Genomic DNA, 25,045 nt, shown 5'->3' on the forward strand with positions numbered 1-25,045 from the left:
AGATACTGACTGATCATTTGAAGAGAATGTAAAAATAGCCAATACAAACATAGACATGAGAGAGTCTATTTGGGAATTATATTTCCATTTTAAATTAACAGAATGGCAATGAATGGTAAAGTGAGGCTCATTCTCCCAGAATCTCATCTTCTTCTGAATAAACTGACAAAAATCTACTTATTAAACCATAGAAGTTAAAGACCAGACTCTAAGTCTTCCCAAGGTACCACAGCCAGTGAAGTCCAGCAATCAGCTGGAGGGTCTTCCCAATATCTCCTGGGGTGACTGGGATTCCTCTAGAAGTGAATTCTTTAAATACCTAATGATGAGAGTGGGCAGGGATGTGGAGGAAGGAACCCAAAAGGAAATATCTCCAAGTTCTTACTGTCAATTCTCTGATTTTCAAATAACATTAGCTTTAAACATGAAACTCTGGGATAGAATATTTACAATGAAAACATATCCCAACCCCATCCTAACTTCTGAAATGATAATTATATTGTTAGTATAAAAAATAAACATAATACCACCACCGTCATTACACAGCACTTCACGTTCTTCAAAACACTTTAACCTATTATTCTCACTTTATCACCACAAGTCACCTGTGGAAGGCAGGCAGGCAGAATTATCTCCATTTTACAGCTTAGGAAATTGAGGTTTTAATGAGGTTAAGTGATTTGCCTAAGGTCACATGGCTAGTACAAAGTCTGGATTTGAACCCAGGTCTTGTGGCTCCTAGTCCAGTAGCTTTTTCATGGCAGCCCAATGACTTGGTTTTATATATTTTTGTGTTTATGCTAGATAATTGATTTCTGTGAAACAAAAGATTATATTTAATTAAATTAAAAGTCTGGTTCCTCAGAGTAAGGAATCTAAACTCATCTGAATAGGCAAGATTTTCCAGATGTATGTGAAACAAGTATATTTTCTTTAATTTTTAGATGCAATCCTTATTACCTTTTTTCAGGGTCTTGTTGCAAACACAGCTCTACCAAACTATGGAAAGCAGGAGAAAAAGTTTTTGAGGAAGGAGTCTGCAGTCTGTCACTAGTCACTGTGTGTGTCAGGCTAGAAACCAGCACACTTTCTCCAATTCCAGAGTCTACACCAGAGCGGGAGTTTTTTAATCTGGATTCTGCTTGAAGGGATGCATTTTTCTCCAATGGGCAAGAAGGAGAACCTTTTAGTTTTTGTAACAGCATCTAGGAAAAAGAAAATTTTCACTCAGATAAAATGTTCTTTTTAAAAAAAAGTACTTTATTTTTTCCAATTACGTATAGAAACAATTTTTAACATTGTGGAAATTTATTTTGATTTGGGCTGAGATTAGAAAGCCTTAGGCCCTCAGGGTCTCTCCCCCTCCTCCTCAGCTTCAGCTGAGCGGAAAAAGCCCCGTGGGCTATACAAGACACCAGGTCAGACAGCTGGGGGGGGGGGAAGCCCCAGCTCCCTCCAACCTGACGGAGCTACACAAAAGATCCCGGATAGCCTGTGCTGAGGCCCGGGAAGTGGGAGTGCACCCCCCACCCCAAACCAGCTGCAGCCTTGGCTGGCGGATTAGCTTGGTCTGTGGGGGCGAAGGAAGCCCCGAGATTTGAGTGGAGAGGAGAAAATGTATATATAGACCTGGGAGTGAGACAGGAGGAGGACGGACAAGATAGACAAGGAGAGGGGCTGACTAGAGGGGAGCTCAGACAAGGACGGACGGAGGAGAGTTCGGTTCAGACAAGGAGACAGTGGGCTGAGAAGAGGTCAAGAGGGCGGCTGACAAGATTAGAAGGGGGGGGGACGGGACACACAAGACAAACAGTAACGAAGGACTAGGAGGGCTGACAAGGTTACAGGCCCGAGGCGGCTAAGGCCCTTATTGTATTCAAGAAGATTGAAGAGCAGCAGGTGGGAAAGAGACCACACGAAAGCAGTCAGGTTGTACATTTTATTTCCCTGTATTCTTAATTTTCAACAGTATCTCATAAATAAACTCTGCTTTGATTATTTGGTTAAGAGGCTTCTTAATCTTTAGTTTATCAGTTTGGGAGCAGTGTGGTGGAACTTTATAAACGGCTCACATTAAATTAACGAAGTCAGATAGCTAATAGTCAACAAATCCCAGATTAGTCATCCACAGTTTAGCCCCCCACAAATTAGCCCTAGTCACCAATATATTCTACAACATTCTTTAAAAAAATTTTTTTTTGAGTTCTAAAATCCCTCCTTCCCTCCCCAACCCCTTCCTGAGATGTCAAGCAATTTGATATAGGTTATAAATGTACATTCATACTAAACATATTTCCATAATTGGTTACATTGTGAAAGAAACCACAGACCAAAAGAAAAAATCAGGAAAAAAAATAAAGTGAAAATAATATGCTTTGATCTGCATTCAGATGCCATCAGTTCTTTCTCTGCAGATGAATAACATTTTTCATCACAAGTCCTTTGAAATCATCTTGGATCATTGTTTTGCTGAGAATAGCTAAGATATTCACAGTTGCTGTTACTGTGTACAATGTTCTCTTGTTTCTTCTTACTTTACTTTGTATTGGTTCATGTAAGTTTTCCCAGGATTTTTCTGAAAGCATCCTACTTGTCATTTCTTAGAGCACATTAGTACAGTTATCCCTTCCATGCAGCAACTTTCCCCACTGCGATTTCAACATATTGTGGGTTGGCATAAGAAATTTAATTGAATTTTTTTGAGTTTTGCAGAAGCTGCAGATGACATGTGAAGGCCAGCAGACTACACAGAGCCTATAACCAAATACTTAACCCAAACTTTACAATAAGGTACTGTAAAACACCCTATAAAAGAAAAAGAAAAATCAGACTTCTCTGGTATGAAGTAAAGGCCAAAAAAAATAGGCAGATTTTCCAGATTTCTGGGGTGCTGTGTGATGTGGAAGGAATAACTGTATTCCATTACAATCACATACTACAACTTGTTCAGTGTTTCCCCAATTGATGGACAACCCCTCAATTTTCAATCCTTTGCCACCACAAAAAGAGCAGCTATAAATATTTTTGTACAAATAGGTACTTTTTCTTTTAAATCTCTCTGGAATACAGACCTAGTAGTGGTTTACTACATCAAAGGGTATGTGCAGTCTAATAGCCCTTTGGGCACATTCCAAATTGTTCTCCAAAATGGTTGGATCAGTTCACAATTCTACCAACAGTGCATTAGTGCCCTAATTTTCCCACATCTTCTCTAACATTTATCATTTCTCTTTTCTGTCATATTAGCCAATCTGATAGATATAAGATGGTACCTCTGAATTGTTTTAATCTACATTTCTCTAATCAATAATGATTTAAAGCATTTTTTCATACAACTACCTGAAAACTACCTGTTCACATCCTCTAATCATTTATCAGTTGGGGAATGACTTGTATTATAAATTTGATTCAGTTCCCTATATATTTAAGAAATGAGGCCTTTATCAGAGACACTTACTGTAATGTTTTCCCCCAGCTTTCTGCTTGCTTTCTAATCTTGGATGCATTGATTTTTTTTTTTTTTAGTGAGGCAATTGGGGTTAAGTGACTTGCCCAGGATCACACAGCTAGTAAGTGTTAAGTGTCTGAGGCCGGACTTTGAACTCAGGTACCCCTGACTCCAGGGCCAGTGCTCTATCCACTGCGCCATCTAGCTGCCCCTGATGCATTGATTTTGTTTGTGCAAAACCTTTTTTTTTTTGGTGGGGCAATGAAGGTTAAGTGACCTGCCCAGGGTCACACAGCTAGTAAGTTGTGCAAAAACTTTTAAATTTAATATAACCAACATCATACATAATTCTACTTCTTGTTTAGTCATAAGTTCTTCCCTTTCTCATAGATCTGACAAGTAAAATTTAAAATGCTCTTCTAATTTACTTATGGTATCTCTTTATGTACCCATTCTGACCTTATCTTGGTTTACAGTGTCAGATGTTAGTCTGTATCTAATTTCTGCCAAACTGTTTTCCAGTTTTCTCAGCAGTTTTTGTCAAAGTGATGATGATTTACATGGGTTTATTTTATATTCTGCAATTTTGCTAAAGTTGTCAATTATTTTAACTAGATTTTTAGTTGATTCTCTATGATTCCCTAAGTATTCTATCATGTCATCTGCATAATGATATTTTGTTTTCTCATTGCCTTATCTAATTCCTTCAGCCTTTTCTTCTCTTATTGATAACATTTTTAGTACAACATTGAATAATAATGGTGATAGTGGGCATCTTTGCTTCACCCCTCATCTTATTGGGAAGGCTTCTAACTTATCTCCATTGCAAATAATGCCTGCTGATGGTTTTAGATAGATACTACGTATCATTTTAAGGATAGTTCCATTTATTACTATGCTTTCTAGTGTTTTTTTTAAAAATAGGAATGAGTCTTGTATTTTGTCAAAAGCCTTTTCTGCACTGAATGAGATAATCATACAATTTCTGTTAGCTTTATCATTGATATGATTAATTACACTGATAGTTTTCCTAATATTCCTAATACTGAACTATCCCAGCATTCCTAGTACAAATCCTACCTGATCATAGTATATGATCATTGTGACATATATATACACACACATACAGAGAGAGAGAGAGAGAGTGAGTGAGCATGTGGCAATTAGGGTTAAGCGACTTGCCCAGGGTCACACAGCTAGTAAGTATCTGAGGCCAGATTTGAACTCAGGTCCTCCTGAATCCAGGGTCAGTGCTTTATCCACTGTGCCACCTAGCTGCCTTCCATTGATATATTGCTATGATCCCCTTGCTAGTATTTTATTTAGAATTTTTGCATCACTTGTGAATCCATCCAGTCTTGGGGCTTTTTTTTTTTTAGGGAGCTCAATTTCTTTTTCTAAGATAGGGTTATTTAAGTATTCTATTTCTTCTGTTAATGTAGACAATTTATACTTTGCAACTGTTCATCCATTTAACTTAGACTGTTAGATTTATTGGCATTGAATTTGGGCAAAATAGTTCCTGATGACTGCTTTAATTTCATCTTTATTGGTGGTAAATTCACCATTTTCATTTTTGATACTAAGAATTCGGCTTTCTTTTTCTAAAAATCAAATCAATTAGTGGTTTATCTGCTTTATTGTGGATTTTCCCACCCTAAAAACCAGCTCCTGATTCAAGTGTGTTTCTTTTAAACAATATATTATAGCATTCTGGTTTTTAATCCATTCTGTTATCTGTTTCCATTTTATAGGTACATTCATCTAATTCAAAGTAATGATTATTAACTGTTTATTTCCCTCCATCTTGCTTTTTCCCCATTTCTTCTTCTCTCTCTCCTTTTACCCTGTCCCTTCACAAAACGGTTTTGCCTCTGACCACCATTAGGACCAATCTGTTCTCCAATATATCAGAGCTCTCCCTTCCTAGTTTCCCTCTCTTCTTACTTCCCTGTAGGATAAGATAGATTTCTACACCCAACTGAGTGTGTGTTGTCCCCTCTCTGAGCCAATTCCAATGAGTGTAAGGTTCAAGTGTTGCCTGCCATCCCTTATTTTCCTCTCCACTGTAAAAGTTCTTTCTGGAGATAATTTATTCCACTGTACCTCTCCCTTCCCATTTCTCCCAGTACGTCTTTTTCTCACCCCTTAATTTTTTTTATATCATACCATCAAAGTCAACTCATACTTGGGCCCTCCTTCATTTATGTACACTCCTAACTCCTCTAATAAAATTTCTTAGGAGTTACAAGTATCATCTTACCATGTAGGATGTAAACAGCTTAACCTCATTAAATTCCTTATTATTTCTCTTTCCTATTTAACTTTTTATGCTTCTCTTGACTATTGTATTTGAATGTCAAATTTCCTACTCAGCTCTGGTCTTTTTATCAGGAATGTTTGAAAGTCCTGTTTAATTAAATACCCATTTTTCCCCCTGAAGCATTATACTCAGTTTTACTGGGTTGGTGATTCTTGATTGTAATCCTAGCTCCTTTATCTTCTGGAACAACACATTCCAAGCTCTCCAATTCCTTAATGTAGATGCTGTTAAATCTTGTGTTATCCTGACTGTGGCTGCATGCTATTTGAATTGTTTCTTTCTGGCTGCCTAAAGAAATTTCTTCTTGACCTGGGAGCTATGGAATTTGGCTGTAATATTTCTGGAAGTTTTCATTTTGGGATCTCTTTCAGGAAGTGATCACCGGATTCTTTCAACTTCTATTCCACCCTTTGATTCTAGGATATCAGAGCAGTTTTCCTTGATAATTTTTGAAAGATGATGTCTAGGCTGTTATTTTTATCATGGCTTTCAGGTAGTCCAATAATTCTTTTTTTTGTTTGTTTGGGGTTTTTTTGTTTTGTTTTGTTTGTTTTTTTGGTGAGGCAATTGGGGTTAAGTGACTTGCCCAGAGTCACACAGCTAGTAAGTGTTAAGTGTCTGAGGCCAGATTTGAACTCAGTTCCTCCTGAATCCAGGGCCAGTGCTCTATCTACTGCGCCACCTAGCTGCCCCTAATAATTCTTAAAATATCTCTCTTCAATTTACTTTCCAGATCAGTTGTTTTTCCAATGAGTTATTTCACATTTTTGTCCATTTTTTTCATTCTTTTGACCTTGTTTTATTGTTTCTTGATGTCCCATAGAATTGTTAGCTTCCACTTGGCTGATACCAGGGCTTCTTAAACCTTTTCCACGAGAAATTTTTATGTGACCCTGGGTATATAGGTACATAAAATAGGTATACATAACCTTTTACTGCTGCCAATTTTGTTGGCAACCCACACATTTAATTATGCAACCCTATATGAGGTTGTGAACTACAATTCAATAAGCTTTGGCTGATTCCAATTTTTAATTAATTATTTTCTTCAGTGAGCTTTTTGTACCTTCTTTTCCATTTGGCCAATTCTATTTTTTTAAGGAGTTCTTTTCTTCAGTGGATATTTTTTGTGCCTAGTTAGATATCTAGCCTATTCTATTTTTCAAGATGTTATTTTCTTCAGTATTTTTTTGTGCCTTCTTTACCAAGCAGCTGCTTACTCTTTCTTGTATCATTTTTACTTCTTTTCCCCATTTTTTCTCTGCCTTTCCTATGATTTAAAAAATCCTTTTTGAGCTCTTCCAGGGGCTGCGACCAATTCAAAATTTTCTTTGGGGCTTTGCATGTAGTTGCTTTGACATAATTTTCTTCTTCTGAGTTTGTGTTTTGATCTTCCCTGTCACCATAGTAACTTTCTATGGTCAGGTTCTTTTTTTGATGTTTGCTAACTTTTCTAAGCCTTTTTCTTCACTTTTAATTTTACTGTAAAGTTGGACTCTGCACCCATGGTGGAGGAAGCACTGTCCAAACCTTCAGGTTTTTCATGCTGCTTTGTTCAGAGCTAGTTCTGGAGGTCTGTAAGATTCACTTCCTCCAAGGTGGTATGATTTAAGGATAGGTGTGGTCAATGTTCTCCTGGCCTGTGCTGTGGTCTGAGTGACCACAAGCATTCTTTTCCACTTTGGAACTGTGACTGGCATCCTTGCTCCTGCTAGTCCTCCTCTTCACCCTGGGTCTGTGACATATGGGTAAGGCAACAGAATCCTGCACCCAATGTCAAGAAAGATCTCCTTCAATTCCCTTCTAACCACTTGTCTGACCCATTTACCGTCTGTGGGCTGAGAGCTCCAGAAACCCCTGCTGCTCATTTAAGGCTTGTTGTTGATTTGCACCAGATGGACATGGCCCACTACTAGTTATCTGGTGTAGGGGACTGGGACCTAACTGCTGCCTTGCCAGGGCCAACCTGTGCTAGACTGTGACACACTCATTCAATGAGACAGACCTTTTCTGCTGACCTTCTAAATTGTCTTGGGCTAGAAAATTGTTTCATCCTGACCCAGATTTCATTTTGAGACATTATTTTAATGTTGGCTGAAGGGAAATTTCCTTGCCTTTAATCTACTATCTTGGCTATACTCCCCTAAAAATTTTCCTTCTTTAAAAATAAGCACAGTACCATTTAGATTAGAGGGCATCTTATGAAGAAAGAATAGTTCTGAGGAAAGTTTAATAATGTTTACCTGAGTCCGGTGAATATCTTGAAAAGGTACCTGCCCATTGGCTAATTCACATGCTGTAATGCCAACACTATAAATATCTGACTTCACATTGTATCCATATAGATCCTGTAGAACAAAAGTAACATGAAGTCAATTACTTAGTAATAATCAAATGTATTAATATAACTAAAGTACTGAATTGTACACTATCATCTATAAGAAAAAGTCAGAAAAGATGAGAAAACAAAAATAAAAATTTAGTTCTGCTAAATCAGGATGTACTAAGTCCATAGTGTAAATTATTTTTTAAATATTTCATTTTAAAAAATAGGGCAGTTAAGTGGTCCAGTGAATAGAGTGGCAGGCTTGGAGTCAGGAAGTCCCGAGTTCAAATATGGCCTCAGATACTTACTAGCTGAATGACCCTAGGCAAGTCACTTAATCCCATTTGCTTCAGTTTCCTCATCTGTAAAATGAGCTAAAGAAGGAAATGACAAACCACTCTAGTATCTTTGTCAAGAAAACCCCAAATAGAATCATGAAGACATAACTGAAAAATGACTGAACAACAAATTTTAAATATATTATAATACATTATTTTTTAAAATGGAAAAAATGGCAGATGACTTAGTTTGCAAGGGTATAATTTTCCTCTGTAGAAACTAAGATGTTAAAAGAAATGTGGATAATAAATGTGAAGTAGTTATTTCTGACCTGTCTTAGTAGTTCTGGACTCAGCCATGGATGAACTGACGTACTGAACGGAGGAAAATCATACACAGCTTTAGATCTTTGACCATGGTTAACCAAACTGTAGAGCCGGGAAAGGCCAGAGAGACATACAAGGCCATCTCCAGAAATTAAGATGTGACTGGCTTTAATACTCCTAAAACAAAAAATGTGCCAATAATAAGTACAAATAAATTGTCAAAGAGAATAAAAATCAGTTACTGAATTATAGCTTTAATGTAACTAAAAAGTTATTCAATTTATTCATTATTATTCAAGTTTGGATACTAGATTATATTTTTTGTTAATTTATACATTCTGATTATATGGATAAATGCACCAATCAAAGTTGACACTTTTAAATACTTAATTCTCTAGGAAATTACATTAGTAAAAGTTATTTACATGTGTTTAAAAATTAGTCTATAGGGAATTGTAGTATGATGCTACAAATACACATGACAAATTATTTCTAAATTCTTACATCTAGTTTGTTACATAATGTGAGAGTTGGAATAATGCCCCTGCTGGGAGGAACATTTTGTGAGCTCTGGCCTGAGGACAACTCATGTAGTCTTGGCATCACGAAGTGACGTTTGCTTGTGGGTACTGTCAATCAAAGCTACCAACCAATTAGCTTGGAGATGTGTGTGTGTGTGTGTGTGTGTGTGTGTGTGTGTGTTTAGACAGCCCTGTTTCCATTTTCACAGGAGCCTTCTGGGATGAAGAAGGGTCGAGGGGCTCTCTTTTTGTGCGGGACCTCAGCTTGGTTGGAGCAGAGATACTGGCTACCTTAGATAGACAGATGAAGGAACCTTGGCCTCTTTCTCTCTCTTCACCAAATTCTTATGTTCCTTAATAAATACTTAAAAGTCTAAACTCTTGCTAAAGCTTGTAATTCATGGCGTTCTCTCATTAGATTTTTAGACAGTCTAGCTAGAATTTTAGCCCTTACAGACAGCAACTTTACAATAATAATGAGGTCACATGTATTGAAGGCAAGAAGTTTGAAATTAATAGTTTTACAAAAACAAAAAAATGAAGAAAAATTACTGCTTTTGTTGTTCAGGGTAACAGTAAAAATAATTTATGGAAAAGACAAAAAAACAAACTGTGCTTAAGTAAAATAGTATTTGTGGCAATTAAGTTTCAAAATAAAATACCATCGTTTTTAAACATAATTAAAGCCCCTCATAATTTGCTTTCTAAACCAAAGAAGATTCTCTTGTATAGAGTTGATTACCCTTAACCTGGTTTAGCCTGCTTAACAGATAAATCAGAGAAACTATTTATTAAGTGCCTGGCACTGCCAAGGCACCAGGGATTGAAAAACAAAAATGAAACAATTCCTACTCTCAAGGAGCTTGTTGTTTGTCCTTCATTTTCAAAGAGGACCAATGACATCATAGGGTGACATCTTGACATTCATGAATTGGATTTAAGTGAGGCAACAGACCAGAGCAAGGGCCAGGGGAGTATAGGATGTGCCTCTCCTTAAATTGTACCATCTGGGACCCCCTGAAGCTTGCCCTAGAATTAGTGCCCCACTTTAAGGAGTTAAAAGTCAGGAAATAGACTGGCAAAATGAATAGACAGAAAAAGAAATGCAGACACTAGAAAGTTTCTTTGGTGACAAGGAAGATCAAAATACACCCTCAGAAGATGACAATAAAGTCAAAGCTCCTACATCCAAAACTTCTAAGAAAAATATGAATTGGTCTCAGGCCATGGAAGTGCTCAAAAAGGACTTTGGAGAGGTAGAGGAAAAAATGGAAAGAGAAATGAGAGTGATGGAGGAGGGTCATGAAAAAAAGTCAACAGCTTGAAAAACCAAATGGAAAAAGAGATACAAAAGCTCTGTGAAGAAAATAATTGCTTAAGAATTAGGACTGAGCAAATGGAAGCTAATGACTTTATGAGAAATCAAGGCACAATAAAGCAAAACCAAAAGAATGAAGAAATAGAGAGCACTGTGAAATAGCTCCTTGGAAAAACAGCTGACCTGGAAAATAGATTCAGGAGAGATAATTTGAAAATTACTGAACTACCTGAAAGCCATGATCAAAAAAAAGATCTTAGACATCATCTTCCAAGAAACTGTCAGGGAAAATTGCCCTGATGTTCTAGAAGCAGAAGGACATAAGTGAAGCAGAGTTGTACAAAGTCATTAGCCCCAATATCTCTTCCAGAGTCACTGAAATCCAGTGGCAAGACTAGTGATGGCCCAGGATGCAGTGGGGGTCATGGCATCTTTAATGTCTGAGCAAGCTCTAAGTGCTCCACAGTGCCTGCTTCAGCTGCCTTCATGACCACTGGAATAAATTGTTCTCATCTGCCCATCCCACTGGAGGAAGTCTTCACATGCTTGGGGCAGACACCCCACTAACTCACAGACAGGTTTGAAGTCTATTGGTTCCCCTTAATCTGGTTTAGCTTGTCTTCCATGACAGTTTTACCAGGTATGACTGATGCACATACTATAGCCTCTTGGAGCCACAGGTAAGACATTTAACCTAATGATCACAGCAATGACTCTTGATCCATAGGCTATTTTCTGGTTATCAAGCAGGTCTCTCTGTTGTTGTTGAACTCGAGCTTACATTCTATCTGGAGATAATATGTATGTAAATAAATATATATAAAATAAATACAATGTAAATTTTTTGGGGGAAATAATAGGGTATTAGCAGCTGAGAGGCCAAGAAAAGCTTCATGTAAGAAAGTATCATTTGAGCAGAGTTTTGAAGGAAACAAAGGATTATAACAGACAGAGGAGAGGAGGAAGGGCATTCCAGGCATGGGGGACAAGCAGTGCAAAGGTCTGGAGACAGTAGATGGAGGGCCATGTAAGGGATAGAAAGAAGGCTAATATGGCTGAATCATAAAGTGAAGTAAAAAGACTAAACTGTAAAAAGGTTGAGAAAGTTGGTTGAAGCCAGGTTATGAAGGCTTTAAAAGCTAACAGAGAAACTTATATTTATTTGATCCTGGAAGCAATAGAGAGTCACTGTAGAGTCTGAGCAGTAGAGGGAGGACATTGTCAGACCTGGTCCTCTTTGAGAAAAGAAGAGGAAGAGGAAGGAGGAGGAAGAAGAAGAGGAATAAGAGGAATAATAACAAGAACAACAACAGCTGCTTTAGGATAATGACTGGCAGCTGTGTGAAGGATGAATTAGAAATGAGAAGGAAGGAAGTCAATTGAAAGATGATTGCAGCATTCCAGGCAAGAAGTGATGAGAGAGTAAAGTACAGTTGTGTCTATGTAAGTGGAGAGAAGAGATTAAAAGATATTGTAGAGGAAGAAAGGACAGGATTTGGCAAGTGTTTGATATGTGGTATGAGGGAGAGTAAGACATCAAGGATAAACCCAAGATCATGAACCTTGGTGACTTTAAGGACAGTGGTAATTTTGGGGGGAAAAAAAAAGGAAATTTAGAAGGGAAGTATTTATGTTGGGGGAGAGAAAGTTAATGAGTTCAGTTTTAGACATGTAGTTTCAAAGACATGCAGTTGGAAATATAAACAATTGGAGATGTGCAAGTGGAGCTCAGGAGAAAGACAAGGGTTGGATATATAAATTTGTGATCATCAGCATACAGATGATAATTAATCCCACCAAGTCAGTGTCTACAGAGAAAGGGCCTAGCACAGAGCCATAGGGTACTTTCACAGTCGGGGGGGTGGGGGTATGATATGGATTACAAACCATCAAAGGAAACTGAGAAGGAATGATCAGACAGGGAGGAAAACTAAGAATAGCATCACAGAAACCCAAAGAGGAGAGAATGATACCCTATATATCTGTTATTTGGTGTGACCTCTCTTACTTTATTCTTACTTATCTTGGGTAACAATTGCCATATTTGCCATCCTACTCTTGGTAGAGAAAACAGAAACCAAATAATCACCTCTGCCTTCTCTTCCTCCCATCCAGCCCAAGCAACAGTCCTAATCCTTCTCTAATCTTTTTCTTTTCCCAAATGCTGCTTTGAAAACATTTCCCGTTTCTAGCTTGACTTGTTTCCGTATTCTCGGCTATGGCACTCCTTCCACGCCTCTCTGTTTTCCCGGTCTGGGCTACATATCTGTATTCCCTTTTATTATCATCTCTCCTTCCTCTCATCTTCTGTACAGTTTTTTAAAGTCTGTTAGTTGGTGAGTTCCACACATACCCACACTGCCTTCTTCTTTTATTCCTCATGGGAATTACTTATTTTTATGTCTTCAGAATTTCATTCTTGGGGCTTCTTTCCTGGGCTGACTTCTCTAGCAGAATTTTAGTCCATGTGTTCTCAGCTTCCTTTGAAACTCTTTGAAATTTGCTCTACTAAAATCTATGGTATATGTTATAGTGTTTCAGGAATAATGGGCATGGCTGGTGAAAAGGTCTGAAGTCAGGAGATGGAGTATGTTGTTCAAGGAATAGCCAGGAGGCCAGTGTCACTGGATTGCAGAGTACATGGAAAGGGGTAAGGTGTAAAAAGGCTGGAAAGGTAGGTGGTCATGGGCAGGAGGCTGGGGAGAGAGGAATATTATAGAAAGGCTTTGAATACATATTTTATCCTGGAGGTAAAAGACTGGATTTTATTGACTGGGGGTGGGTAAGGGTTGGTGGGATGCTTACTATTCCCAGTAGCCTGATATGTACTTTGTCTGGGTCTACTGACTTGAATTCATTTAAGACAGCAAAGTATTTTCTCCTCCTCCTTCTCACTCAGCTTAGATTTAAATTTTTTTTAGTCAGTCTTTTAAAAAAAAATGATTCAATCTGTACTCTGAATCCACCACTTCTCCATCTGGAAGTAGATCGTATATTTCATCATGAGTTCTTTGGAATTGTGGTGAGTCATTGTGTTGATCAGAATTATTATGTTTTTCAAAGTCGATTATCTTTACAATATGGCTATTACTATGCAAATTGTTCTTCTGGCTTTGTTCACTTCATTTTGCATCAGTTCAAACAGGCTTCCCCAGGTTTTTCTGAAACTATCTCCTTCATCATTTCTTACAAAACAATAGAATTCCATCACATTCATATACCATAACTTGTTCAGCCATTCCCCAAATGATAGGCATCTCTCCATTTTCCAATTTTTTTTTGCCATTAAAAAGTAGTTGCTATAAATATTATTTTTATATAGAGCCTTTTCTCTTTACTTGATCTCCTTGAGGGAGAGCCCTAGTAGGAGTATAGGTTTTAGTATATAATAAAGAATCATCCATATGTCAATATATTGTTTGTTTGGTTTTTTTGGAGGCAACTGGGGTTGAGTGACTTGCCCAGGGTCACAAAGCTAGTAAGTGTTAAGTGTCTGAAGCCGCATTTGAACTCAGGTCCTTCTGAATCCAGGGCCAGTGCTCTATCCACTGCGCCACCTAGCTGCACCATATGTCAATATATTGATCATCCATTGCATGTTTGGATCCCTTCCTCCCCCTTTTCCCATTTACCTGGTTTCCTGCCCCTCCTTTCTATTCTCATTTTCTCCATCCAAAAGGCTTTACTAGTGGTTTATCTCCTAAGTTTTCTGTAAAATACAAATAAGTAAAAATACCTGTGAATACAGCCATTTTGGTGCAGATAGTTTAACCCTCTCACTGCTCCGAAGAGAATGTTTCCTATTAAAGTTTCACTCATTCCTTCAGGAAAGTGAGTCCTCAAGAGTTGACTTGCAGAACCTGAAAGAAGCCCCCCAAATCTTTATTTAGGTAAACATGTATCAGCCACAAAAAGTTTTACTATTCTTCAAGGCCCAGATATTCCTAGTCCAAGAAAAATTACCTTTGAAACTCTCTAAACAGAATCTTCTTTTGTTACTATTCATAGCTACCTTGATGGATGAGCAGGAAAACAATAAGCATTACTGGAAGAGGGGCACAATTCTTTTGTCCAGAGTTAATATATGACTGTAGCCCTCCTTAAAGATAAACCTCTGCAGTTTCTGACTAGATTTCAGCCTAATTTTCACTGATGAGCACGTCAGCAATAGCCTACTATATATCCAGAAACATTATGACTACAGAATAGTACATGCTAAATCACACATGGAGGAGCTAGGTGATGCAGTGGTAGAGAGCTGGGTCTTAAGTTAAGAAGACTCATCTTCCTGAGTTCAAATATGGCTTCAGACACTTAAGTGACTTGCCCAGGGTCACACAGGTATTAACTGTTTGCCTCAGTTGCCTCATTTGTAAAGTGAGCTAAAGAAGAAAATGGCAAACCACCCCAGTATCTTTGCCAAGAAAACCCCAAATGGGGTCACCAAGAGTTGGGTATGACTGAAAAATGACTGAACAACAACAAAAAATCATAAATACAAAATGTTCCTCACTCTTACATAATTAAAGAGTTGAGTATAATTAATGGGATCTTTTGTTCCCTCATCTCGCTATCCTTACCATAAGCCATAAATGGAGAAATGACCCAAAGCCAGCTGCCAGCTGTGAACACTGTCCAGTATGTTGTAATGTTTGGGTGCCGGAAAAAGTGGGAGAGTGTTACTTCATTCTAGGAGATTCAATAACAACGACAACAAAGATAAAGAAAATTTAATAGTTGGAAAGTTTACTATTAATGATACTATTTAAAAATTATCCCATTCCCACAGTGGAAGGCTATTAAAATTTACTGATACAGAATGTAATTTTTCTGAAACTCTCCCCTTTTTGTTTTTATTATTTGCTTATACATAAACCTAGTGTGAGTACAAGAACTGAGGAAAACCTGGATTCAAATCCCTCCTCTGATACACACTAGCTATATGAGCTTGGGTAATTCAACCAATCATTCCATGCCTTAACTATAAGTTGTAGAGCTAAAATAGTTGGGATTTTCCTCAATGGGATTTCCCAAAACTAATAAAATCACAGGTCAAAACACTCCCCCTCACCCCCCCTCCAAATGTTGCTTACAATCATCTCTTCAGACAGGCCTTATGATAAGTATATCAGCTTTGAAATTTGGTGTTTTACCTGTAAAGCTTCCAAATGTTCTTCAGAACAATTTTCCAGGTCTGTAATTTTTATAGTCACTAATGTTCCACTGGGAGTATGACGTGCGAGGTAGACTGAAGTTAAATTGTCAAATCCTTTTCCTGTAATTACATATTATAGTTGATGTTTTAATTTATTTAATGAAAACATTACAAAGTATTCTCTAAAGTCCATTTTTGGGATTGCTAGGTGGTGCAGTGGATAGAACAGTGGACTTCATCTTGAGTTCAAACCCAGTCTCAGACACTTATTAGCTATGTGACCCCTGGACAAGTCACTTAACCCTGTTTGCCTCAGTTTCCTCATCTGTAAAATAAGCTGGAGAAGGAAATGGCAAACCAATTCAGTATCTTTGCTGAGAAAACCCAAAATAGGGTCACAAAGAGTGGGACATGACTGAAACGACACAACAACAAAAAGTCCATTTCCTTTAAAACTCTTTCTTGATCATATGACGTTTCCTAAAACTGCTGAGATCTACTCCACCCAATAACTAAATAAAACTTTTGCTTCAGATTTTATCAGCTCAATCAACAGATGATTCAAAGTAAGAAATTTTTATTGACTACTTCCTTAAATGATTTATCAAATAATGTTGGGGTTCTGAGAAGTTGATAAAAGGTATCTTTCCTTCCTTCTATACTCCAGATGTGAAGTATTATATATACTTTCAGATGGGCCACTCTATTGGTTGATTTTGCTAAAATATTTTTTAAAACTTTATTAAAAGAGAGGGCTCACCAGATACGGATAAGGGGGAGGATATCTTTGGAACTGATTAAGACACAAAAATAAAATATGCTGAATACAGTTTCTGCAATGAAAACAGTTATTTCTTAGGTCACTTTTCCTAAAAGTGCAAAATAAATTTCCTTGTACTTTTGGGGAGGAGGGAAAAGAGTTATTAATCCAAATCTGTTTTCATTGTTATAGGGAACTCTCAGGGAGGGGATCCCCTCTACCACTGTGGAAGAACAACTACTCTACAATTTAGAATATTAGAGTTGCCTGGGACACTGAGAGGTTCAAGTGACTTGATCACTGTCACTCTGCCAGTAAGTGGACTTAAATCTAGGTCTTAATGGCTTTGGGGCTAGCCCTCTATGTATTATGCCACAGCTGTATTTAAAACCCTTCAAAATATGGCTCCTACCTTTTCAAACTTACCTTACACTATTTCCTTTCATATAATCTATGCTTCAGCCAAGTCACACTACTCTGTTCTTTGAAAACATTGCATACTGTTCCTTACAATTAGAAATTGTTAGAAATTATATCCACTGCTTAAGATCCAGCTTAAAATGCTATAATTTTCACGAAGTCTTACCTGGTACCTTCTGCCTTTGAATTCTGATAGCACTTTTTACCTCTCATATTTACGTGGATGCTTTACTGTAGGATATATATAGTCATTAACACATCCCCATTAGACTGTTGAATTTGTGAAGACTGAAGCTGTGGCATTTTCATCTTTTTGCTTAACATTTGAATAGATAAATTCACTGAGATTGAGGATTATTACCTATTTCTACTTGGAGTTCATAGTGAGAAACATTAGAAGAGCACAATGGCATTTCATTGCCTCCAGGAGAGGAGGGCACCCAAGAGAAGGTTGGCTCATCTACCTAAACAAAAAAGATTTTAAAAAATGATAAATTGACTTGGTTCTTTATTTATGTCACTGAGATGTATTAAAACACACACTTGCTTTATATAAGGCATAAAGAATTTGGCTTCAAAGTAAAAGTCCTCCAAGTGCATTATGAATGGGAGGGGAGCTATCAACTTACTACAAATCAGTAACTAACAACAAAGGTTTGGAAGTTAACAAATTAAAAGGAACAATTCTTTTCAATTTACAAAAAGAACTTCCAGGGGAAGCTAAAGCTTGTCAGCGGACATTAGATAATGCCAACTTCAAAGAAAACTGCTCTAGAGGCCTTCCAGCTACATGGTATGTTTGTGTTCCTCCTTCGGAGCTTGATACAGGCCTTTCTGTGCTATAACTTATTAAAAAGAATAAAGAGATTTTAGAGAGGAAGAATAAATCTGGAAGTCAAAATGACAGTCTAAGGAAGTAGCGGGAATGGAAAGTCAAGAGACAGGACCACGTAGATAATGACCTAGTGGAGAAAGAGAAAAGAAACCATAGTCTTTGAGGTATACAACAGAGCTGAGGTACTTTCCAGGAAGGACAATGAAGCAGATTCTGAAGAAGCATTTCTATGCAAAGCACCACCAAGGAAAGAGGGGTTGAAGTCTTCTGCATATAAAAGGAATCCTCTAGGTGCCACTGGGAGTAGGAAACCAAAGATTAAGACTAGTTGGTGGCTCCCTTTCCAGAGGGAAAACCCCAACATTATTTGATAATGACATGAATAACCAGGAAAGACCCTGTCTCCTTTGAATTTATATACAGTAGGTGACAGTGCATTAGCCCAAACTAAACAAACTCATCATCCCCACCCACATCTATGAATTCATATCAGAATGAATAACTAACTAAGGAAAATCGTGAAGATTTTAAAGTTTGGAGTAGGACACAGACTACATCAGGAAAACACATTTTCTAATCTTCCCAAAGGTCAGGATTCAATTCACAAGCATTTATTAAATGTCAGTCTTCTCCAGAAAAAATTGATGATAGAAGGGGAACTTGAATTCAATGCAAAGGACATGTTGAGGCAGTCTTATAAGACGTTTTGAGGAGGAGAGATCACTTTTCTCTGGAAGAAGGGAAGGGGTCAGAGGATGCTACACGAAAGAGGAGGGGGTAAAGGAGAAAATATCTAACTGAGGCCTCAAAGCACAGGAGAGGCTTCAGCAGACTGAGAGGGGAAAGGAATTCATTCCTTACGGGACATCATGAGGAAAGACACAGAGACAGAGGAGGGAGGATGGAGAGTAATCCAATGTGGCCAATATGTAGAATACACGAGAGACAGGAATAGTATGAGATGAGACTGAACAGATAGATTGAGACCAGAGTGTTGCATTGGGGGATGACAGAGTCAGGAGTTTATATTTGATAGACAATGGTAAACCACTGAAGGCTTCTGAATAAAGGAGTAGCAAGATCAGAATACTACATCAAGAAGAACTGCACAGTTTTGATGCTCAGGATGAATTGGGAAGAGGACAGACTAAAGGAAGAAAAACGAATTGAAAGGATACTGGTCTGAACTAGGATGGTTGTGGAGAGGAGGGGATGGACTGAGAGACATTGAAATGACATGACTTGGTAATTAATTGGATGTGTGTTTCGGGGATGAGGGGAATTGAATAAGAGAGTAGAGGAAAAATGACAGATTATAAGGCTGGGAAATTAAAGGGATGCTATAAACAGAAAGAAGTTAATGGAATGGGCAGGTTGAGGGGATAAGAAAATGAGTTAAATTTTGAGAAGTCAGTAGAAATGTAAAGGTAAAGATAGCTAACAGGCAATTGAAAATATGGACCTAACATTTGTAACATATCAAATTGCTTGCCATTGGAGGAGGGAGAATGGAAGGGGGAAGGGATGGAGAAAAATTTGGAACTCAAAATTTTATCAAAAATGAATGCTGAAAACGATCTACATGTAATTAAAAAAACCTTTTTACAAACAAACAAAACCAAAACATTAACAAAGGGAAAAAAAGAAAATATGGGCCTAGACCTCTGAGGAGAGGGAAAGGGGGAGGGGGATTCTGGAGTCATCAGTACAGAGATGGTAACTGAAGCCATCCGATTAGAAGAGAGCATTAATGGAGCAAGGATGGCAAAGGAAGAGAGAGCTAAGGATATCACTTTGGCGGATCCCATATTTAAGGGATCAGTCAGAGGGGTAGAAAAAGAATTATGAGAGCACACTGTCATAGAACTGAAGGGAGGAAAAGATATCAAGTAAAAGTAGTGATTCAAATACCACAGAGAGGTCAAGAAAGATGAGTAAGGAAAAAATAAAGGTTTTGAGAAGGTAGTAATTAATTACTCAGCTCTGAATATTTTTTCAAAGGAGAATGAAGTATAAAAAAATTCATATCTATGTAGTTTATAAAGTATTTTTCTTACAACAACCCTATGAGGTAGGTAGAAAGACAAGGGAAGTAAAGAGATGGCCCCACAGGTAGTGTTGAAGACCTGGATATAGTTTTTCTTGGAAGATGACTTGAAATAAAAAAAGATGGAATATAAGGGATATAAGTACATCTTATGAAGGAATGAAAAATATATTAGTAGATTTGCTTACCTGCTCAAGAGGATTTAAATGTTATATATTTGGGGGCGGGGCGGGGGTGAAAATGGGGAAGAAGAGAGGTAGGAATCAGGTGAAGGGAAAAAATATCCAGTTAAAACTAAAACTCCTAAAAATCGGGCACTAAATGTTAAACTGAATGGAGTGGGTATGATAGAAAGAAGCAGCAAGGCAGGAAAAACTCAGAATTCTCAGGTGAACCCAGGAAAGAAATTGGTTGGGAACAAATCCACCATCTCAAATACTTATACACCACTGCATAGCAAAAAACAAAACAAAAAAAACAAAAACCACCAAAAAAACCCAAAACAACTTCATATTATACCACAAGAAATTAGATTCTGGCAGGTTATCACTGAGACTTGGTATGGGAGGACTCATCATGGTCACAACACAATGGATATGTCAATGTTCAAAAGAAAATAGAAGGGAAATAGCATTCACTGTGTGTTATGAAAGTACATGCACATATACAAATACACAAGCCTGGACTTTTGGGAAATAAAATGTGAAGTACCAAGAAAGCAGTGCTCCTTAATCTCCTCAAAAACATCACTGGACAGGCAAAAAAATACCAAAAAACAAAAGACAAACCAACACCACTGTGGAAATTTATTTTGATTTAGAGACCCTACCTTTGGGCTGAGATTAGAAAGCCTTAGGCCTTTAGGGTCTCTTCTGTGTGGGAGGAGCTGGTGCCCCTCCCCCTCTGCTTCAGCTGAGCCAAAAAGCCCCATGGTCTGTACAAGACCCCAGGTCAGACAGCTGGGGGAGAAAAGCCCCCAGCTCCCTCCAACCTGAGCGGAGCTATCTGAGAGATCCTAGACTCATCCAGGCCGGGCTCTGGCATAGCCTGTGTTGAAGCATGGGATGCTCGGGCATCCTCCCCAGCCCCAGCCGCAGCCCTGACTGGCGGATTAGCTTGGTGTGTGGGTGCAAAAAGCCCCGAGATTTGAGTGGAAATAAGAAAGATATATATACCTAGGGGTTAGACTCAGGGGGGCTGCTGATGAGATTAGAAAGGTTGGAGAAGACTGGGGGGGGGGAGACGAGTTCCAGGGGGCTACAAGGACGCAGGAGAAGGCTAAAGGACTAGGAGCAAGGAGGAAAGGCCAAAGGACAAGATACAGAGACTGGGCGGACAAAATTAGAAGTTCCAGGCACAACAGGTGGGAAAGAGACGCAGTGGAAAGAGACGCACCGCAATGAAGTCAGGTTGTACATTTTATTTCCCTGTATTCTTAATTTTAAATAGTATCTCATAAATAAACTCTGCTTGGATTATTTAGTTAAGAGGCTTCTTAATCTTTTGCTTATCAATTTGGGAGTGGAGCAGTGTGGTGGAACTTTAAAAATGGCCCATGCTAAGTTAATAGCAGTCAGATAGTTAAATAGTCAAAAGTCCCAGAATTAGTCCTCCAGTCAGATTAGCCCCCAAATTAGGCCCAGTCAGTCAAAATATTTTCACACCACCAAAAAATCCCAAACTATAAGAAAAAACTACACATTCAAAGAAATGATTAAGCAACAACAACGACAAAAAGATCTGGTACAATGAAAAAAAAATTGTAAATTAAAAGAGGCAAAAAACACAAAAAGAAAAATAGTTTAACACTACCAACAGAAGGAAAAAAGACCCGAGAATTTTCTGGTCTAAATGAACAAAACTGAAAAAATAAGGCAGAAATTTTGCTAATTTGCAAAAAATATCATAGAGTAAAGAAGCAACTGAGTACAAATAAATATTAGGACAGAATGACAACTAAACTCAAGTTTAGAAATTTTCATAGAAAACATAAATAAAACAATAGCCTCAATGAAACAAAATTATTTCATAATAGGACAAAGTAGTAAAACTATAAAAGAAATAATATATGATAGGAAATAGGCAGGATAATGGAAATCTTTTGCTTTTTGAATGAATGGGACAGACTAGACTCCCAGTCAGAGTTGGATTTTCTGGTACCTTCAAGCAGTCATTCAAGAGAAAATGGTTATGTCACAGCTTTTAAGGCAAATATCTAATATCCACTGTTTCTCAAAATTTTATTGTGGGCATAGAGCCCCTTAGATATTTATTACCTTGTGCTTACTTAACTTCCCTAGGTCTCAGTTTCCTCCTCTGTAAAAGGAGAAATTTGGAATGGATGGCAACCGAGATCTGGTCCAGATCTAGACTCTACTGTTCTAAGTAGAAAGCTGTGCCTAGAAAATTCTCTTATTCAGAAAAAAACCACCAGAGTCTTTGCATATGAATGAGAAATCTGGACAACCCAGCCTAAAATTCTTGTGAATAAAAGAATATGACCACTATATTTCAGAAAATTGTATATGAAAAATTATCAGAAATATTAAAAAAGGGGGGCAGCTAGATACCACAGTGGATAAAGCACCGGCCCTGGATTCAGAAGGACCTGAGTTCAAATCCAGCCTCAGACACTTGACACTTACTAGCTATGTGACCCTGGACAAGTCACTTAACTCTCACTGCCCTGCCCTCCCCTCAAATATTAAAAAAGGGAGACATGGTAAACTGACAGTAGTCAGAGTTTACTTCAGCAGAAATGAGTCTCAAATTCAAAGAGATATCACTGCCAAGACTAAAATGACAATATTATTTTTATAGGCAGATAATTTAAATAATTAATCCTTTGTATTATACAAGATCTTTCTACTGAAATGAGAAATGACACAAGCTAGAACACGATACACTGAAAGTTGAGACAATTCACATCCAGAAAATCTATGTAATGGTTTCTTTTATTTGGATGGCACTTATGGAGCAAGATGTATTTTACTGATATCTTGACTTTACCTCACCTACATTTCCCAATATGTGCCTTAACCTTCTCCTACTAAGCAGTATTTTCAAAGACAAAACGTGACCATTTAAGAATTCACACAATTCTGAACAATTGTTAAGGTCAGAGCAAACTTTAAGACAATGTAAGATACATAGAAACATTAAGACAGTTACAGCTGGTCATGAAGCTAAGTGCTAAATTCAATGGGTTCTTTTCAGCTATGATTAAATGGTTACTTTTTTTGATTAAATAGTTATTTTCTCATTGCAGTTATCAAAGGATGATAAAAGCTGCCTCAGTTTCCTGATCTGTAAAAAAATTATGATAATTGCATGTAATACACACAACAGAAAGAACAAAAAAAAATCAACTTCAAAGGGCAGCTGGGGGTACCATAGAGCACTGGACCTGGAGTCAGGAAGACCTGAGGTCAATTCTGACTTCAGACATTTACCAGCTGTGTGATCCTGGGCAAGTTTCTTAACCTCTGTTTGCCTCAGTTTCCTTCTCTATGAAATAAGGATAATCATAGCACCTACCTTCCGGAGTTGTGAGACTCAAAACAGAGAATCCCTGTAAAGGGCTTAGCACAGTGCCTGGTACATAGTAAGTGGTATATAATGTTAGCTAGTGTTATTATTGTAAGGATCAAATGAGATAAGACGTGTAAAGTGCTTCTTAAACTTTAAAGTCCTATAGAAATGTTAGCTAACATGTTGCCTACAGGAAACATGCTTAATGTAAAAATATCTAGGTAAATTGAAGGTAAGAGAATTTAAAAATTCATTATCTTTTCGACTGGTTTCAGAAAGTCTGGTGTTAAGTTGCTGTTATCATACAAAGCTGAACTTAAAGAAGAAAGCATTAAGACAACTATCATAATTCAGGATAACACTGTTGATGAGAGAATATTAAATACCTATGTACCTAATAGCACAGCACCTATACATATGCATGAAAAATTATATGTGTTGCAAAGGATATTTTGCAGAAAATCAACAACTGTGGGAAATTTCAACACTCCAATAAAGAAATGATAATAAATTGAAAAAAAAAAAGGTTAATGAGGAAGTTACAAATCTGAATAAAATTTTGTTTTATCTTATATAGCTGTAGTAAAAAAACAAACAAACCCCAAACCTCCTCTTTTCCCCAAAATCCTGTCCCCTTCCAAACTACCCTATTTCCATTCAATCATCCTTCTAGTCTACTAGGTTTAAATCTGGCATTATCCCAAACTCTTCTTGCTCCCTCATCCATCCAATCAGTTAATGAAATCTTCTAAGTCCACGACAGCTCTCATATCCAACTAACCCTTCTTACAACACATATACCTTACTTTAAGCCCTCATTGTACCCCAACTAGATTACTGCAACAGCCCAACTGCTTTCCCTCCCTCAAGTCTCTCACCACTCCAATCCATTTCTGTGAATAAAAATCTGACCATGTGATTCTGCTATTCAAGTCTAGTTCCTTTCTAATATGTGTAGGATAAAATATGACCTCTTTTGTTCAGCCCTTAAAGTCCTATATAACCTAGCCTCAATCTATCTTTCCAGGCTCAAGAAACATTGTTCTTCCCTCCTACACTTCATGATCTAGCCAAACTGAGCTTTTCTTTGATCCTCACTAATAAAAGAAAGAGGTTCTGTCCATACCCCCCCCCCACCCTGGGCCTAGAAGAGACCCTGAAAGGAGCCTGTCTTATAATAGGTCACAAAAGCATTTATTGTCTGAGAAGAGCTTTCAAGGGAGAGAACTTATGAGGGAGAGAGTGCTCAGAGAGGGTGTGGAAAAGGGTAAGATACTAGGCTTAATGGGGAATGGGGGTTAAGGGAGAAGATATCTGTAGACATAGTAAGCCAGGAAGCAGGATGTTTAGAAAGTCCCAAGCAAGGTCTCAGGCTGCTCAGGGTTGTCCTTTAGCTGGTCAAGGCTGGTTCTGGGCAGCTGCAGGCAGATTCAAATTGAGCTAGAGTCCACTCACAAAGGATCACTGGTATGTTAAGCAGCCCTGAGCCTCAGAAATCTTTCTAATTGGCTAGTTGTTGTGCAATTCCATTGCCCTGCTCCCCTGTAAAGAAGGGAAGCTCTGGCATATCTAATAGGCTTTGTTACAGAGCCCACGCTCACATCACATATCACACTCCATCTCTTATGTCCCTTCTCTGTTCCTCAGCACTCATCACTCCACAGGCTTGGAATGCACCTCCTCCTCTACCTTATCAAATCCCTCTCTTCCTTTAAGATAAAGGTTAGGCACCATCTTCGGCATGAAACCTTTCCTG

At 37.9% G+C, this 25,045-nt stretch overlaps 1 protein-coding gene across 4 annotated transcripts in view; it reads right to left on the reverse strand.

Annotated features, from left to right (window-relative positions):
* Positions 1-25,045, reverse strand: part of STRADB (STE20 related adaptor beta) — a 53,046-nt gene that overhangs the window by 3,786 nt on the left and 24,215 nt on the right. For all 4 annotated transcript variants that reach the window (XM_043991663.1, XM_043991665.1, XM_043991666.1 and 1 more), the window contains 7 exons: positions 17,238-17,340; positions 15,695-15,816; positions 15,122-15,230; positions 14,278-14,401; positions 8,708-8,879; positions 8,015-8,119; positions 961-1,205 (listed from right to left, as the gene is read on the reverse strand). In XM_043991663.1, coding sequence (XP_043847598.1) covers positions 961-1,205; positions 8,015-8,119; positions 8,708-8,879; positions 14,278-14,401; positions 15,122-15,230; positions 15,695-15,816; positions 17,238-17,340 — 980 coding nt within the window. The remainder of the gene's footprint in view (positions 1-960; positions 1,206-8,014; positions 8,120-8,707; positions 8,880-14,277; positions 14,402-15,121; positions 15,231-15,694; positions 15,817-17,237; positions 17,341-25,045) is intronic.

The sequence above is a fragment of the Dromiciops gliroides genome, chromosome 3, assembly GCF_019393635.1.
Source record: "Dromiciops gliroides isolate mDroGli1 chromosome 3, mDroGli1.pri, whole genome shotgun sequence".
Classification (NCBI taxonomy): Eukaryota; Metazoa; Chordata; class Mammalia; order Microbiotheria; family Microbiotheriidae; genus Dromiciops; species Dromiciops gliroides.